This window comes from Mytilus edulis, chromosome 2 (genome assembly GCF_963676685.1).
Source record: "Mytilus edulis chromosome 2, xbMytEdul2.2, whole genome shotgun sequence".
NCBI lineage: Eukaryota > Metazoa > Mollusca > Bivalvia > Mytilida > Mytilidae > Mytilus > Mytilus edulis.
In genome coordinates, this window is record NC_092345.1 from 55340466 (window position 1) to 55355423 (window position 14958).

Sequence of the window (14958 nt, forward strand, 5' to 3'; positions counted from 1 at the left end):
ATTGTTTCACATTTTTTATGTCTGGACCTTGAATAGCAGATCACAAAGTTTTTCTCATTGTTGAAGGCTGTATTGGTGTCTATACACGTTTACTATCACTTCATTTTTACTGGTGCAACCATACCTCATCACATCATATATTGTATGTATAATTACCTGAAAAAATCCTGTTTATTATCAACTATTTTCAGCAGATTTCTAACACTCTTCAAAATATCATTTTCTATCTTCTAAAATATCATAAAAATATTTTCAATTAATAAAGTCACATAATACAATTCATAAAGAGAGGACATCACATGTATCATATCTTCCGACTTTATGAGTCTGAAATACAAATCTAAATTTAGAAACACCACAAAATCATTGCACTTACATCATTTAATTTACATACTCATTTCCATAAGGTAGACATATCAATTTGGCTAAAGGGAAGTAATTCATTCTTTCCCAAGTAATGCCTAGAGACAAAAATTCTCAAAATTTCTCATTTACTCTGTGGAGAAATAAAACAATGAATTTTTTTTTTTTTAACAACTTGGTTAACAAATAGTTGGACCATTATTCATTTTGAAAATTTACAAAAAATAAAAACATGCAGTAAAATTGAAAATTATCTCCATTCAGATACTAATTTGACCATTTACAATAATGGATTTGGAAATTCCTTATAAACCAAACAAATTGTAAGCTAAGCATAACCTAATTGAAGAAGTTGATTGGTTAATACAAGGGTGATAATTTACTCTATCACATGGCTAAGTGGGTGACAATTTTTTAGTTGTCTCCCTTCATGCAGATCATGGGTTATACTAAAAGGTTTTATTAACATTTAATGTGCAATATTTTCAAACAAATGTATATATTATACTCAATTATTATATTAACAGGAAAATGAATTGTGAATTTACATCATTGATTTTAAAGACAATATTCAGGTTCTATGTTTCGACCCGAGACCTTTTTATATAGAATGTAAAAAAAAAAATACACTTCACTTTTGTTGTTTTTCTAATAACTGTTACATTTTTATGTACATGATATCATAGTTCTTACTTTCCATTTACAATCAAGACAATAATGATAGAAAATTTGGTATAGTTAATAAAATATCACATATCTGAGAGGGCGATAGAGCAGATTGTTATCCCTTGACATTAACAATGTTTTCATGGGGTAACAAATATGCTTTATCACCTTCTCAGCTATTCATTATTTATATAAAAGTAATCTTGATAAATACTAAAATATGATTTTTGAATGCCAAAATCAAGAAAAAAATACTGTGATTGGACAAAACTTTTCACATAAAATACTTACCTGTGATAGGACAAAACATATCGTATAAAATACTAACCTGTGATCTGTATAGTCCTTCACTCAGGAAAGGTAATAACAATGTAACTAGTGTCGAACACTGTGATTGGTCAGTTACAAACTCACTTAACCTATAACAATAAAAATCAATGAATCCTGTTTATGATAAAACACTTTGTCATGACATCATAAGATAAGACCAAAAATCCTGAAAATGGTAAAAAACTGAAAGGAGGGTTGATTGTAGAATTCTTATATAAGTCAATCGAGTGAGAAAAATTTGGAATTCAGAAAAAGCACATATAAAGTTGACTAATACAAGTTCATAATATTTTTGGTAAATTGCTTCAGCATTTCTGCATTTGATATAGACATGTGACAAAAAATTAGCATTTCAGGTTTGTCATTGTGTTATTCATATTGATTCAAGTTCAGAACAACAAAAAAGAAAATAAGACACTAGATTAACATAAACATAAATTAATGTTTATCTTTGCACCCCCCTCTTAATTTGTTTCTTTTGTCTCTTTTCAGACTTTCATAGTTTAGCCAACTAAGGTTTTGATAAAAGTCAAGCCTAGTTATAATTGCAGAGGAACCAGATGTCAGACATACGGGCAAGTCAAAAACATTACCCTCTGCAACCTTGTAGCATAACATAGATTCAGATGTACATCTAGCATAACATAGATTCAGGTGTACATCTGTCTATTAAATCTGACTACAGTTACAACATATAACCTTAAAACTGACCTTGACAATATCTCCAGTTCTTTAGTTAAATGCTTATCCTTGAGTTTCACTCCTACCACTGTGCTCTGTATGTGTGACAGAATGGCTGGAACATGTGGAACCAGTAACTTCATTCCTAAATGCACTTCATCTAAAAATAGAATGAAATAAAAGAGTCATAAAATTATCTATTGTTCAAGGTATATCTAAATTCCTCTCTTTCCTTAAGATTATACTATAAATTACATTTTTTATGATACATTATTATTTTGAAGTTTGTCTAAAACTAAAACACAACAAAATATTTTATAAACTATTTTGTATCATTACCTTGAGTATCTTGCTTTAAGTTGCCATAGAAACACGATCCTACAGCCAATGGTGGTGTATCTTCCTCGGAAACAAGAAGATTATACACAATCTGTACAATATATTGTTTTATATCAAAACTGGCTTCCTGTTCATTCAGTAATTTGAAAATATTAACCAGAGGATAGTTTGTCTTGTCATCTCCCTTTAGTTTCACCAACAGTAAATAATATCTAAAATATAAAATGGAAACTTATATTATACATGTATTGTAACAAATAAAAGCAGATAAAAAACTATTGTTTTGACAGATCTACATTTTATGATTTAGTATACTGTAAATTCCAGAAATTATTGCAAGCATTTGTTATTGTGATAATAGAAAAATGGACAAAAATGCAAGTTTAATTTTTGCGATCTCAGGAAATCTGCAAATATATTTATGTATCAGATATAATGACATTATATTGAGATACTCTACAAGTCAATTATTTGCATTAATTAAAACACAGCAATAATTTCTAAATTTACAGTTCACTAAATCTAATATTTCTATTTCATAAACTGTATGTAAGGAAATTTTGTGAGAAAATTAAAATTAAAATGCATTGTACAAGGCCATGAAATATTCTAATAATTGATAAAGTTAATATTTATCTGCCCCCATCTTAAGCACAAATTGTTAACAACAAAAAACACAAAAATAGCAAAACAACATTGTACTAAATTCAGATTTTTTTTCTTCACATTTATATAGATCTCTAATACAATTTTTTGTTAGTATATATGCAGAAATCAATCAATTCATGAATACACTACCCTGAATACTCGTTGCAATTTTCCATTCAATATAAAGCAAACAACAAATACTAATCTTAATAATACTATGCCAGTACATAAAAGAACCTCTAAAAATTAATACTGTAAATTCAGATATTATTGCGAGATTTTAATTATTGCAAAAATTGCGACAGAGTTGTAAATGCAATATTCTAAACTTGCATTTTAAAATATTTTATATGATTTGATCAGGATTTTAATCGTGAAAATTAAAATTGTGTTTAAGTCGTAAATGACAAAATCACAATAATAAATGCACCCAATAATTTCTGAATTTACAGGTTGTTCTTGTATTGTGTTGTTACACCACTGTCTCAGTGAGGGCAGGATAGAGTGCTCACAAACTAAACCCCATCATATTCTGTGTAGAACTGTCCCAAGTCAGGAGCACATAATTCAGTGGTTGTTGTTTGTTACTGTCCATCATCTTTGTTTAGTATATAGTTTTGTACATAAATCAGGCAGTTTGTTTTCTCTTACATTTTGTCATAAAACTATCATAGTCAACTATTCTCATAGTTTAATGCCATACAGAGACATTTAGATGTTAGATCTAAGCTGTATTTGGAAAAACTTTTCTGAATTTTGGTTCTCAATGCTCTTCAACTTCGTACTTTATTTGGCCTTTTTAAGTTTTTGGGGTTGGTGCGTCACTGTTGAGTCTTTTGTAGACGAAACAAGCATCTGGCGTAACTATAAAATTTAATCTTGGTATCCATGATGAGTTTATTTGCATCTATGTCATTTGGTCTATGGTGGATAGTTCAAGGAAAATGTGAACATTATTGACAATTGTATTTACCTGCTATGCTGGGACCATAGATTAAATAGCTTCATCAATGGAGTAGGTTGGTGTATTCCTTCATATGTTAACTTAGATAACTGAAATCATAAAGTGAAGAACTATTATTTCCACATATAAGTGAACAATCGATTATGGATGTATGGGATTACAGATATGGCTGTAACAGTGGTAAATTGTGATTGGATTAAAGATATGGCCAAAAACAGTGGTAAATTGTGATTGGAACAAAGATATGGCCAAAACAGTGGTAAATTGTAAAAGGTTTAAGCCATCAATGTTTTCAATATTTTAATCAACAATTTGTTTATGCTTACATATATCATTCGAATCAGCTGACTTTTTTAAAAAGCAAAAGTAAAGTAAAAAGAAAACCCTTCCTCTTTTCAAGGCCTTTGAATTGTTATATTGCAGTTGAATAGATGTTGACCTTGACCTTTAAATGTCTATTTTGGTACACTTATGTTTTAAGGTTGTAGTATTACCTTCACCTGCATGTCCTTTCATTCTCACATTAAGATAATTCCTGAAATTATATGTGAAATGAAAACATTCTATAAAAGGGTACAACTTACTTGTGGCCATACAGCAACTGTGAAGACTGCCTCTATTTCTCTTTCTGTAAACTTGTAATTAATAAATTCCTCAAAGAACTGTAAGTAAATGATAGAAGTGTTTGTTCTATTCATGTCAATATACATTATATTGGTTCCTAACTCAATATATTTTTTACCTGTTAAAACACCAACAAATAAATAATCCAGAAGTAACAGCAAAAATATAATGATACATCGTAACATCTTTAAGTATTGGCTATGAAAAACCAAAGAAATTTTAAGAAATAAAAAAAAGATTTAAAATTTCACTAATACAATCTACATTTCCAATTTGACTTAGATGGAGAGTTGTCTCATTGGCACTCATACCACAACTTCTTATATCTTTTTACTCTTGAAATTGATATTAACCCTATTAACCCATTATGTAAAAAAAAAATTAAATTGATGCAGAAAAAAAAATCATAATTGGATAAAATTTAATGCAAAAGATTTATAACAGTCAAAAGTTATCCAGCTAGTTTATACCTTTCAGATTTCTTCGACTTTTTTGGCTTATCAGTCAACACTGGCTTTATCAATATAAATTTCTCAAAAATTTCAATTCTGACCAAAAAATCTATAGATTACAAAAAGGTGCCAATTTACCTGTGTTATTGTGCTAATGCCCATATTTCTTATGTTCTTTAGAAGTGACACAACAGTTGGTGACATGTCATCTCTACGTTCAAGACATGTCATTGATGTTGACAGGACACCTAACAAAATCTTCAGCAAAGAGTCGAGGTAGTCTTCCATCCTATGACTTAATTTACTGATCACCAATTCAACTGAATGGAGACATCTGAAATAAAGTTAAAAGAAATATAATATAAGATTCTTGTTGTTGTAAGAAAGCAGTCAGATATAACTATTGCTTATTTTTGGTATATTGTCGCAAAATAGCCTTTTGTGCTGATTCAGCATAAAGCAATCATTAATCAATCAATCAATCAATCAATCAATCAATCAATCAATCAATCAATCAATCAATTAATATTTTTGGTGTTAAAAATGTATTTCGTCTTGTGCTACATTATGAAAGTTATTACAATTTTCCTAGGGCCTTTCAGCTACATGGTAATGTGATTCTATACTTCTCAAAAATGCTTTCTCAAATATCCCGATTAATCAGGTTGCAATATGAAATTTGAAAGCAAAACACAGTTCCAGGTGCTTTGAAACACCCAAGATATATGAATATGACCAAACATTTTTTTAGTGTGATGAAATGTAGGATTAATTTCCTACAATGGTCAAATTCAACCCCATTTAGTATGCAATCAGATGTGACGTATTATGATTTGGTGATATTACACATGAAACACATATCATTTTACAAAGAACTACAACCTACACTCACCCTGACATTTTCCTCATTGGTGTCACAGATGAAAGATCTAAATCTGCTATAATATTCTGCACAAGATTCAAAGGATCCTCTGAAATTATACCAATATTTGTTTCTGATTACTTCAACAGAAAAAAGACATACACCTATCTCACAATAAAGAAAAATTGTCAGATTGAATCTTGAGTTTCAGACCAAGTACATCTTTTCCAGCTTGAGCCTCACATTTTTCTAAAAATTCTCAAACTAATCCAATAATATTTTGATTTCACCATTTTCGAGTGTTAATATGCATAAATGTAAACTGTTTACCCTACAGATATAGCATACTTAAAAACATCAATTCTTTGAAAAGTAAAAAGTGCACTTAAGTTATGTTTGTTGATAATACAAAAGAGAGAGAGACAAAAAAAAAGAAAAAATTATGAACTTACATTCTTTCCTGCGTTTTATCTCTTTTTTTGCCCAAACATAAGTTGGCATGTTGATTTTCAAATTTGCAAAAGAAAAGATTGCAAATAAAATAAAATGCTCATATAGGTTTAACTTTGTTGTATATAAATAGACAATACTATCAAGTTTATTAATTTTCTGTTGGAAAAAGTGGTATAAATATTTTACTCACCCGAAACATAACTTTGAAATGAAGAGAAGACCATATCTAGGAAAACACAAATTTCCTTTGATTGACATCCCATAATAAATCTAAATACAATAGTTCTACGGAAATTACTCTTTGATTTTCCAGACGAATCTTTTCCAGTTTTACTCAACATTTTACCATATAGGATTCTGAAATGAAATTTGAATGATATTTCTAATTACCTGAATAATACTAGTGAGTTTAATATCTTTAGTTATAAGCATAATTTTGGGTAATATTTCAAAGAATTGAATGCTTCTCTTGGTAAATTTATTGGGTGTAAAAGCATTTTGAAAGAAGCTCAGACACTCTTCATTCTGAAAACCTGTGCACAGTCAACTCTTTTACAAACTTATAAAATTACTGAAAGAAGCATTCAATACAAAAGTCTTATAATTACATTTAATGCTAGGATCATAAAAACATGATTTCCATCCAGGTTTTCTTTTTTTAAACCTAAACACTTTTAATATTGTGGAAGTTTGTGTTATTAAGAATGTTACATTTCGAAATTTTGAAATGAAGATTAATTTCAGAATGATGATAGATTGCTGTTTGCCAATCAAAATAACCTATGATAATGAAACATTCATGTCATGCAAATGTGTATGGGTAAAGTCAATTCTGACCTTTAATTTGATTGGCTTCAAGCTTCTGTGCAGGTGAATGTACAGAAACATCTGAAGTTTTTATAAGGTTTAGACTTTCAAATAGAGGGACAAAAGATACCAGAGGGACATGAAAACACAAGTCAGAAATAAACTGACAATGCCATGGCTAAAAAAGAAAAAAGACAAACAGAAAATCAAAAGTACACAAAACACAACATAGAAGTCTTAATACTAAGCAACACAAACCCATCGAAAACTAGGGTGATCTCAGGTGCTCTGGAAGGGTAAGCAGATCCTTCTCCACATGTGTCTACTAATACTCACCTCATAGAACAGGCATAAGTTCTCGTCTACTAACACTCACCTCATAAGAACAGGCATAAGTTCCTCCCTGTGTTCCTCCTTTACCACGCTACTTTCTGCATCCAAACTGAAGGCTACAATCTCATTTTTAAATGATTTGTCATCCAACAATCTCTCAAAATTTTCCCTGCAAATATTTATATAATTTTTGTTAATGCATATTGCAAATGATAAGCTAGTGTTCTATAAGTGTGTTAAGTCAATATCTATTTCTTAATGCACATCCTCACGTATTGTTGTACAGCTGTGGAAAACTTCATTACTATTTATCTAGCTGTTTAGAAGGAGTTGTTGCTTAACATACACTTTTACTGTGTATTCTTTTATTTTTTTGTTAGAACAATTTCCATGGATGTTTGATTTCATGGTTTTGCCAAAGTCTGCATATATTCATATTGAAAATTTGTAATTTGCTTAACATTTAAATGCATAGTTCGTCTGTACCAATGAAATACATTTAAATCAGTATCCAACAAATATTAATGATCCTTTCTTCCTTCCTTCATTCATTCATTCTAACTATTCTAAATGACAAACAACAATTGAAAATCACAAAACATAGATTACTTTCAAGTTATTATCAAATTTAAATATATTATTAACACTTACCTATAAGGTACCAGATATTGTGGTTTATATGTCATTATACACTTAAACACAACTCGCTGTATTTCCCCATTCTTATGTTGTAAAAGCTGAAATAAAAAAAAATTATATTAACCCTTAAACCAAATTTCAGAAATCCTTGTATTGTAGTTCCTGAGAAAAATGTGACGAAAAATTTTCAACTTGGCTATCATGTGTAAAATCAAACAAGTGTTCGGTAAACAGGAAATTGTTGAGTGATGAATCTGAAAACGCATCACACGGTATAGCTGACTTATATCAAACCTGAAACCAAATTTCAGAAATCCTGGTAGTGTAGTTCCTGTGACGAAAAATATTCATGGGACGGACGGACTGACTGACGGACTGACGGACTGACGGAAGGACAGACAGAAGGACAGACAGAGGTAAAACTGTATACCCCCCTTTTTTCAAAGCGGTGGTATAAATATGAATAGAACATCACAGAAGTTATAGATTGCAGTTTACTCAAAGGTAAAACAAATGAATCTGTGGGCTAATACTCACTAATGATACCCCCACCCATTAAAAGTATAACGTAAACAGGAAGTTGTTGAGTGATGAATCTGAAAAAGTATCACATGGTATAGCAAATAGAAATCATTTTCTATTTTCTTTGGTTTCGTGGGTACAAGTGAACCACAAATTAAAATATATAACGTATTATAAATGTTTCATAGGCTTTGTATGGTGAGATTGGTAAAACCTTGAAATCAAATATCCACAACAATATAAGTTCTCCTCAATCCACAAAAATAATTGAATCCACAGTTAAAGCAATATCAATATAATTAAGAAAGGAAATTAATGCCTACCACATCTACACGTTTTTTAAATGGTACAAATCATCAAAATTTAAAGACGATGATATGCCACCATTTTTAGAGCTTGCAACACTTATGTCTTGCCTACTTTGGAGTTAATTGCAGGTGTGACAAGTCCCACCAGTCTAATATAAAATTTAAATTATGTCTGTTATATTGAATTACCAAAAAAGCAATCTTTGCAAACTAATAAAGTCATCTGTAATATTGACTTATCTTTGGTGCTAAAATATAAGTAATCCGCCAAAATACAAACCTCCATATAAATATTCCTAAGTTCTGCCTCCTTGTACAGTGACTTTGGATTAGTGAACAGTGACAATAACTGTAGCTGTGACAACAGAGTACTGAAATATAAAACACAAAATAATAATAATGTGGTTTGGAAGGATGTTTTATTTTTAGCATCAAATAAAACCAGTTGCTTCGCAGGGCGCAGCATTATACGACCGCAGATGTAGAACCCTGAACAGATGGGACAAGTATGGACACAACTTTTAAGTTTGATACAGCTATAAATGTGGATTGTGATTAAATAGTTGACACAACATAGGTTTATGTCACATTATGAATTTGGTTTAAGAAATGAAAATTAGAATTTAAAATTTTTAAATTGGATATTAAACTATTATGGTTCAATATCCAAAATATAGATACATGATTATATTCAGGATATTATAGAATTCTAAAAATTAATTTTTTGATGAAATCAAGTAATGTTTAATTTTGAACTTTGTAGGCCTCAATGTGGACCAATTTTATTAGTGAATTAAATATTTAAAACTGATCTCAATTCAAATTTCTAATGAAGTTTGCAACAATAACTGCTCATTTAAATACATCATACAATATTAAAATGTAATAAAAAGTGCTTGTTATCACTGAATGGTAAAGATTGTTTTAATTTATCAGTTGGTAGTAAAAATGAAAATACATTGTATATCGTATAAAACAATGATTAAAGTTGATTCAACTACTATTCTATACAAAGAAAGATAACTCCAATTGAAAATTAATTGCTATTGCACAATATTGTGCAATTAGATATTTCTTGTTATTGTGCAATACTGTGCAATTGAAAATTTCTTGCTATTGCACAATACTTGATATGATAATATTGAATCCTGATTTGGACCAACTTGAAAACTGGGCCCATAATCAAAAATCAAAGTACATGTTTAGATAAAGCATATCAAAGAAGCCCAAGAATTTAATTTTTGTTAAAATCAAACTTAGTTTAATTTTGGACCCTTTGGACCTTAATGTAGACCAATTGAAAACTGGACCAAAAATTAAGAATCTACATACACAGTTAGATTTGGCATATCAAAGAACCCCATTTATTCAATTTTTGATGAAATCAAACAAAGTTTAATTTTGGACCCCCATTTGGACCAACTTGAAAACTGGGCCAATAATTAAAAATCTAAGTACATTTTTAGATTCAGCATATCAAAGAACCCCAAGGATTCAATTTTTGTTAAAATCAAACTAAGTTTAATTTTGGACCCTTTGGACCTTAATGTAGACCAATTTGAAAACGGGACCAAGAATTAAGAATCTACATACATAGTTAGATTCGGCATATCAAAGAACTCCAATTATTCAATTTTTGATGAAATCAAACAAAGTTCAATTTTGGACCCTTTGGGCCCCTTATTCCTAAACTGTTGGGACCAAAACTCCCAAAATCAAACCCAACCTTCCTTTTATGGTCATAAACCTTGTGTTTAAATTTCATAGATTTCTATTTACTTATACTAAAGTTATGGTGCGAAAACCAAAAATAATGCTTATTTGGGCCCCTTTTTGGCCCCCAATTCCTAAACTGATGTGACCTCAACTCCCAAAATCAATCCCAACCTTCCTTTTGTGGTCATAAACCTTGTGTTTAAATTTCATTGATTTCTATTTACTTATACTAAAGTTATTGTGCAAAAACCAAGAATAATGCTTATTTGGGCCCTTTTTTGGCCCTTAATTCCTAAACTGTTGGAACCAAAACTCCCAAAATCAATCCCAACCTTCCTTTTGTGGTCATAAACCTTGTGTCAAAATTTCATAGATTTCTATTCACTTAAACTAAAGTTATGGTGCGAAAACCAAGAAAATGCTTATTTGGGCCCTTTTTGGCCCTTAATTCCTAAAATGTTGGGACCAAAACTCCCAAAATCAATCCCAACCTTCCTTTTGTGGTCATAAACCTTGTATTAAAATTTCATTGATTTCTATTCACTTTTACTTAAGTTAGAGTGCGAAAACTAAAAGTATTCGGACGACGACGACGACGCCAACGTGATAGCAATATACGACCAAAAAATTAAAATTTTTGCGGTCGTATAAAAATAATACAGTGATCCTAAAACTTGTAATTGTTCTTACAATTCCTTTTTTTTAGCTTCAAATTTTTACAGCAACCAAACCATGTCTTATACCTTCAGAAGTCTTTCAACCACAGCTGGTGGTATCTTGAAAGTGTTTAATAAGAGGGCTCCTAATAAGGGATTTTTTTGCAATAAATTTATTTCAAGTTGTATTAATCACTGCTATTATTATATAATTATTTCTTGAATGAAGACTGGAAAAAACATGAAGTAAAATATCCACGGAAATACAATTGTTCCTTGATCCATGAAAACTGGCATCTACAAAAATGAATGAAACCACAGTATGTTATTTTCACATCAATTTGATAGTATTCACTGATTTCAATTAATTTTGGAGGGTGAAAAATTAAGTCATATGTGTCCTTCTGATTTCAAGCTACTGATAAGTAAGAGGGACTCCAAAAGCTTTTATTTTTACTATTCCATCACATTTTTTTTTATTATCAGAAAATTTTGAACAAATATGCATATTTTTCAGCCAATGATAAATGTGCAAAGTTTTCGTGTTATTCTACGTAATGGTCACTAATAAAAATAATAAAAATCTTGAAATCCAAGAACCTTGTGACATGCTTTCTTGACTTTTTCTTTTCTCCTTTCAGTTCTTTATCTGTTTTTTCCTCTGCGTCATCATCTTCCATCTTGTCATCATCTACAGGTTTATCTTTTAGAAGATTTTGTGAACGTGCAAATATGTCATCCACTGCATAATATTCTTCTCTAAACAAAGAAAAATGACAAAGACATTTCAAAACATAGCTTCATTGATTCGAAATATAAAAAAATGGTATCAAACTGTCCTTCCCCAATATATCTTTTCCTCTATTTTTCTCCCTTCAGTATTATGAATTCTTATATGAGCTTCAGATACAAATCAAATGTATGCAAATGAATATCAATATTTAAGATGCATCTGTCAGTCCATTTTGGGTTGAAAAAATCTCTATGAAAAGTTTGTAATTGTTTGAAAATTGAGCTGTTTTAAAAAATACCCACAGAACTAACCATAATTCATCTTTTATTTGATCTTTGGATGTTCCAAGATCGATCCATATCTCATACATATATACATGCACTTCATGCACTTGCATAAGGTCTATTTTTCTTAGCTCATATGGTTTATGCCACCTTTTTTTCAAAGTGGTGAGTTCATCTTGACAGATACCGGTAGTCTATTTATATGGGTATGTAACAAAAATGTTTGAAAAGAATTGAATTTCCAGGGAACTAAATTGTGTGAAAACAGGTACTTTTGACTTGCCGAAGCAGCACCAAACAGGCCCTTTCATGTTTTCTGAATTTGTAAAATATCTAATTTCACAATTTACCCGGAAAACTTAACCACATATTAAAAAATAATTCAGCCTAGAAAGAAGCCATCATACATGTCCAAGTAAACAATATGCAAAGAGGAATAGAAAAAAAAGGCTTCCATTGTCACCTAGCTGAATGAATTGGGCATCTTGAGCCATACAACTTACATCTCCTTATTCATTTTAAAAACAATTATCTCAAGAATTTACTTAAGGATGTACTTATGTGAGCTAAGGTAAAATTAAATAAATCAAGAATTCAAAATTGATAATATAAGCTGGAAGAGTATTAGTTAAGGATTAAAATAAGCTAAAAAAATATTGATAGGTCATGGAGCTCCTTTTCGAGATATTTGATATTTAAAACATGGCTGGAAAAGGCTGACTTGGACTTTTACCTTATATTTGCATTGGTATTATTTGGGTCTCAAATCAAAAGAAAGAAAATCAAGAATCTGCTTAAATTTTGTCAATTGACCTTTTATGAGCTAGCAAGTCTTATGTTAAAAGATAAATAGGTATTATGAGGCAAAATATTTTACCTTGTATCGTATGGAAAAACACCAAGGAGTCCGAACATTTGACACTTATTCCAAACCCTCACCTAAGTACAACCTTAAGTAGGAATAATGGCAAAACATGGCAAATTCAATGCTAAACATGTCTGTTATCTACATTTAAGATGTGTGTAAATATAGTGATAACTTACTGTAGAAACTGTAGAAATAAAGGTACAACATCTCTAGATTTGCTCTCATATAGTGATAACTTACTGTAGAAACTGTAGAAATAAAGGTACAACATCTCTAGATTTGCTCTCACATAGCTGTGCAAATGATTGCATGGTTTTCCACATCTGAATTCTAAAGTTATTATAATCTACATCTTCGTGGACACAAAGTGTTGACTTATGACTACTAAATATATCTTCAATATCATCCTGCTCTAAAGAACTGTCTGTACCTTTGGAAATATTTTCTGAAATTAAAAATAAGAAATTGTATCTTTAAGCAAAAATTTGGGATGTTTCCATGAAACTAAATATTTACTTTCTTTTATCCCACAGTGCCACATTTTACCCACAATGTAACTACACTAAAATGTGACCAATGAAACGCTCTGTAGTTTACTATGTATAAATGGCAGATGAATACAAAAGACAATATTATTATATAAAATGATAAAGCAATTTTTTCCTTATTTAGTATTATTACTTTGAAAAACATTCTGGATGTGAAGGAAGGAAATCACTTTGTGTCTTGCAAAAGTGTCCTTTTGAGGTGTTTCTCTAAAACTTAATGACTTTTTGTTACATAAACAGAAAATATAAATCCTCAGTAAATGGAGAAAGTATAAATTCCAATATTATGATTATCATACCTGGCCTCGAGTAAGTCTTCAAATGATTTAAATATAAGTTCCAAAAATCTTCTTTATTAAGTCCTTGAGCATGGGTAGCTATCAACTTCTGTACTGGTTCCCATAAGTATTTAAAGTTTAGGAATAGGCAACCTAGAAGATATCTAAGAGGAACCTGAAAGCAGTAAACAAGATAAAATTACTGGCATATACAATATATTTCAATGACTACATTAAGTTATAAAAATTAATAATAGTTTTTATGGCTAAAATAATTATCCAATAGTTCACTTTATCGACTCAATGCAGTTACAAAATGGCTGAAAATTAACATCAGTGATAATGAACACAATGTAATTGGCCGATTCAAAATCCAAAGCTAGGATTGTGGGTAATTTCCTTGTTCCCTCCCCCCCAAAAAATGAAAATTTCATCATGTCATTAGTACATGAATTCTCATTGTTAAGGACATTATACGCAATCACAGTGTTTTGGTGTACACTTTTTATGAAAATATTACCATGAATTCCTTAGATTCTGAAGAAGCAAATTGTGTTTCCATTTCAAATATTTTAAAAGAGAGAACGATTATGAAAAAATAACTTACTGAACAGAAAAAAATGTGTAAGACACATCTTTTAAATATATATTACAGTATATACCTGTGTAAAGGGTCCTATAGGGATCTGATATTGCACTGTTGTGAACTCTAACTTCTGAAGAAACATTTGCCTTTCTCTGTATGTTTGGACAGACAAAGATGTCTCCTCTGCTTCTAAACATATCCTGAAGACTCCCATTTGGTCACTCTGTGGATGTAAAATTTAAAATATTTAAAAGAAAACGTTTTTGCTCTATACATTATGTAAATGTTCTTGCCATGC

The 14958-nt window shown here is 30.2% G+C and overlaps 1 protein-coding gene across 1 annotated transcript in view; it reads right to left on the reverse strand.

The window, feature by feature from the left end:
• Positions 1–14958, reverse strand: part of LOC139510275 (small subunit processome component 20 homolog) — an 84066-nt gene that overhangs the window by 35112 nt on the left and 33996 nt on the right. The window contains exons 20-35 of the mRNA XM_071296767.1: positions 14737–14883; positions 14096–14249; positions 13489–13693; positions 11964–12122; positions 9272–9362; positions 8174–8259; positions 7566–7691; positions 6573–6739; positions 5960–6038; positions 5206–5401; positions 4576–4653; positions 4001–4080; positions 2380–2591; positions 2071–2200; positions 1358–1448; positions 157–230 (exon numbers count right to left, since the gene is read on the reverse strand). Coding sequence (XP_071152868.1) covers positions 157–230; positions 1358–1448; positions 2071–2200; positions 2380–2591; positions 4001–4080; positions 4576–4653; positions 5206–5401; positions 5960–6038; positions 6573–6739; positions 7566–7691; positions 8174–8259; positions 9272–9362; positions 11964–12122; positions 13489–13693; positions 14096–14249; positions 14737–14883 — 2075 coding nt within the window. The remainder of the gene's footprint in view (positions 1–156; positions 231–1357; positions 1449–2070; positions 2201–2379; positions 2592–4000; positions 4081–4575; positions 4654–5205; positions 5402–5959; positions 6039–6572; positions 6740–7565; positions 7692–8173; positions 8260–9271; positions 9363–11963; positions 12123–13488; positions 13694–14095; positions 14250–14736; positions 14884–14958) is intronic.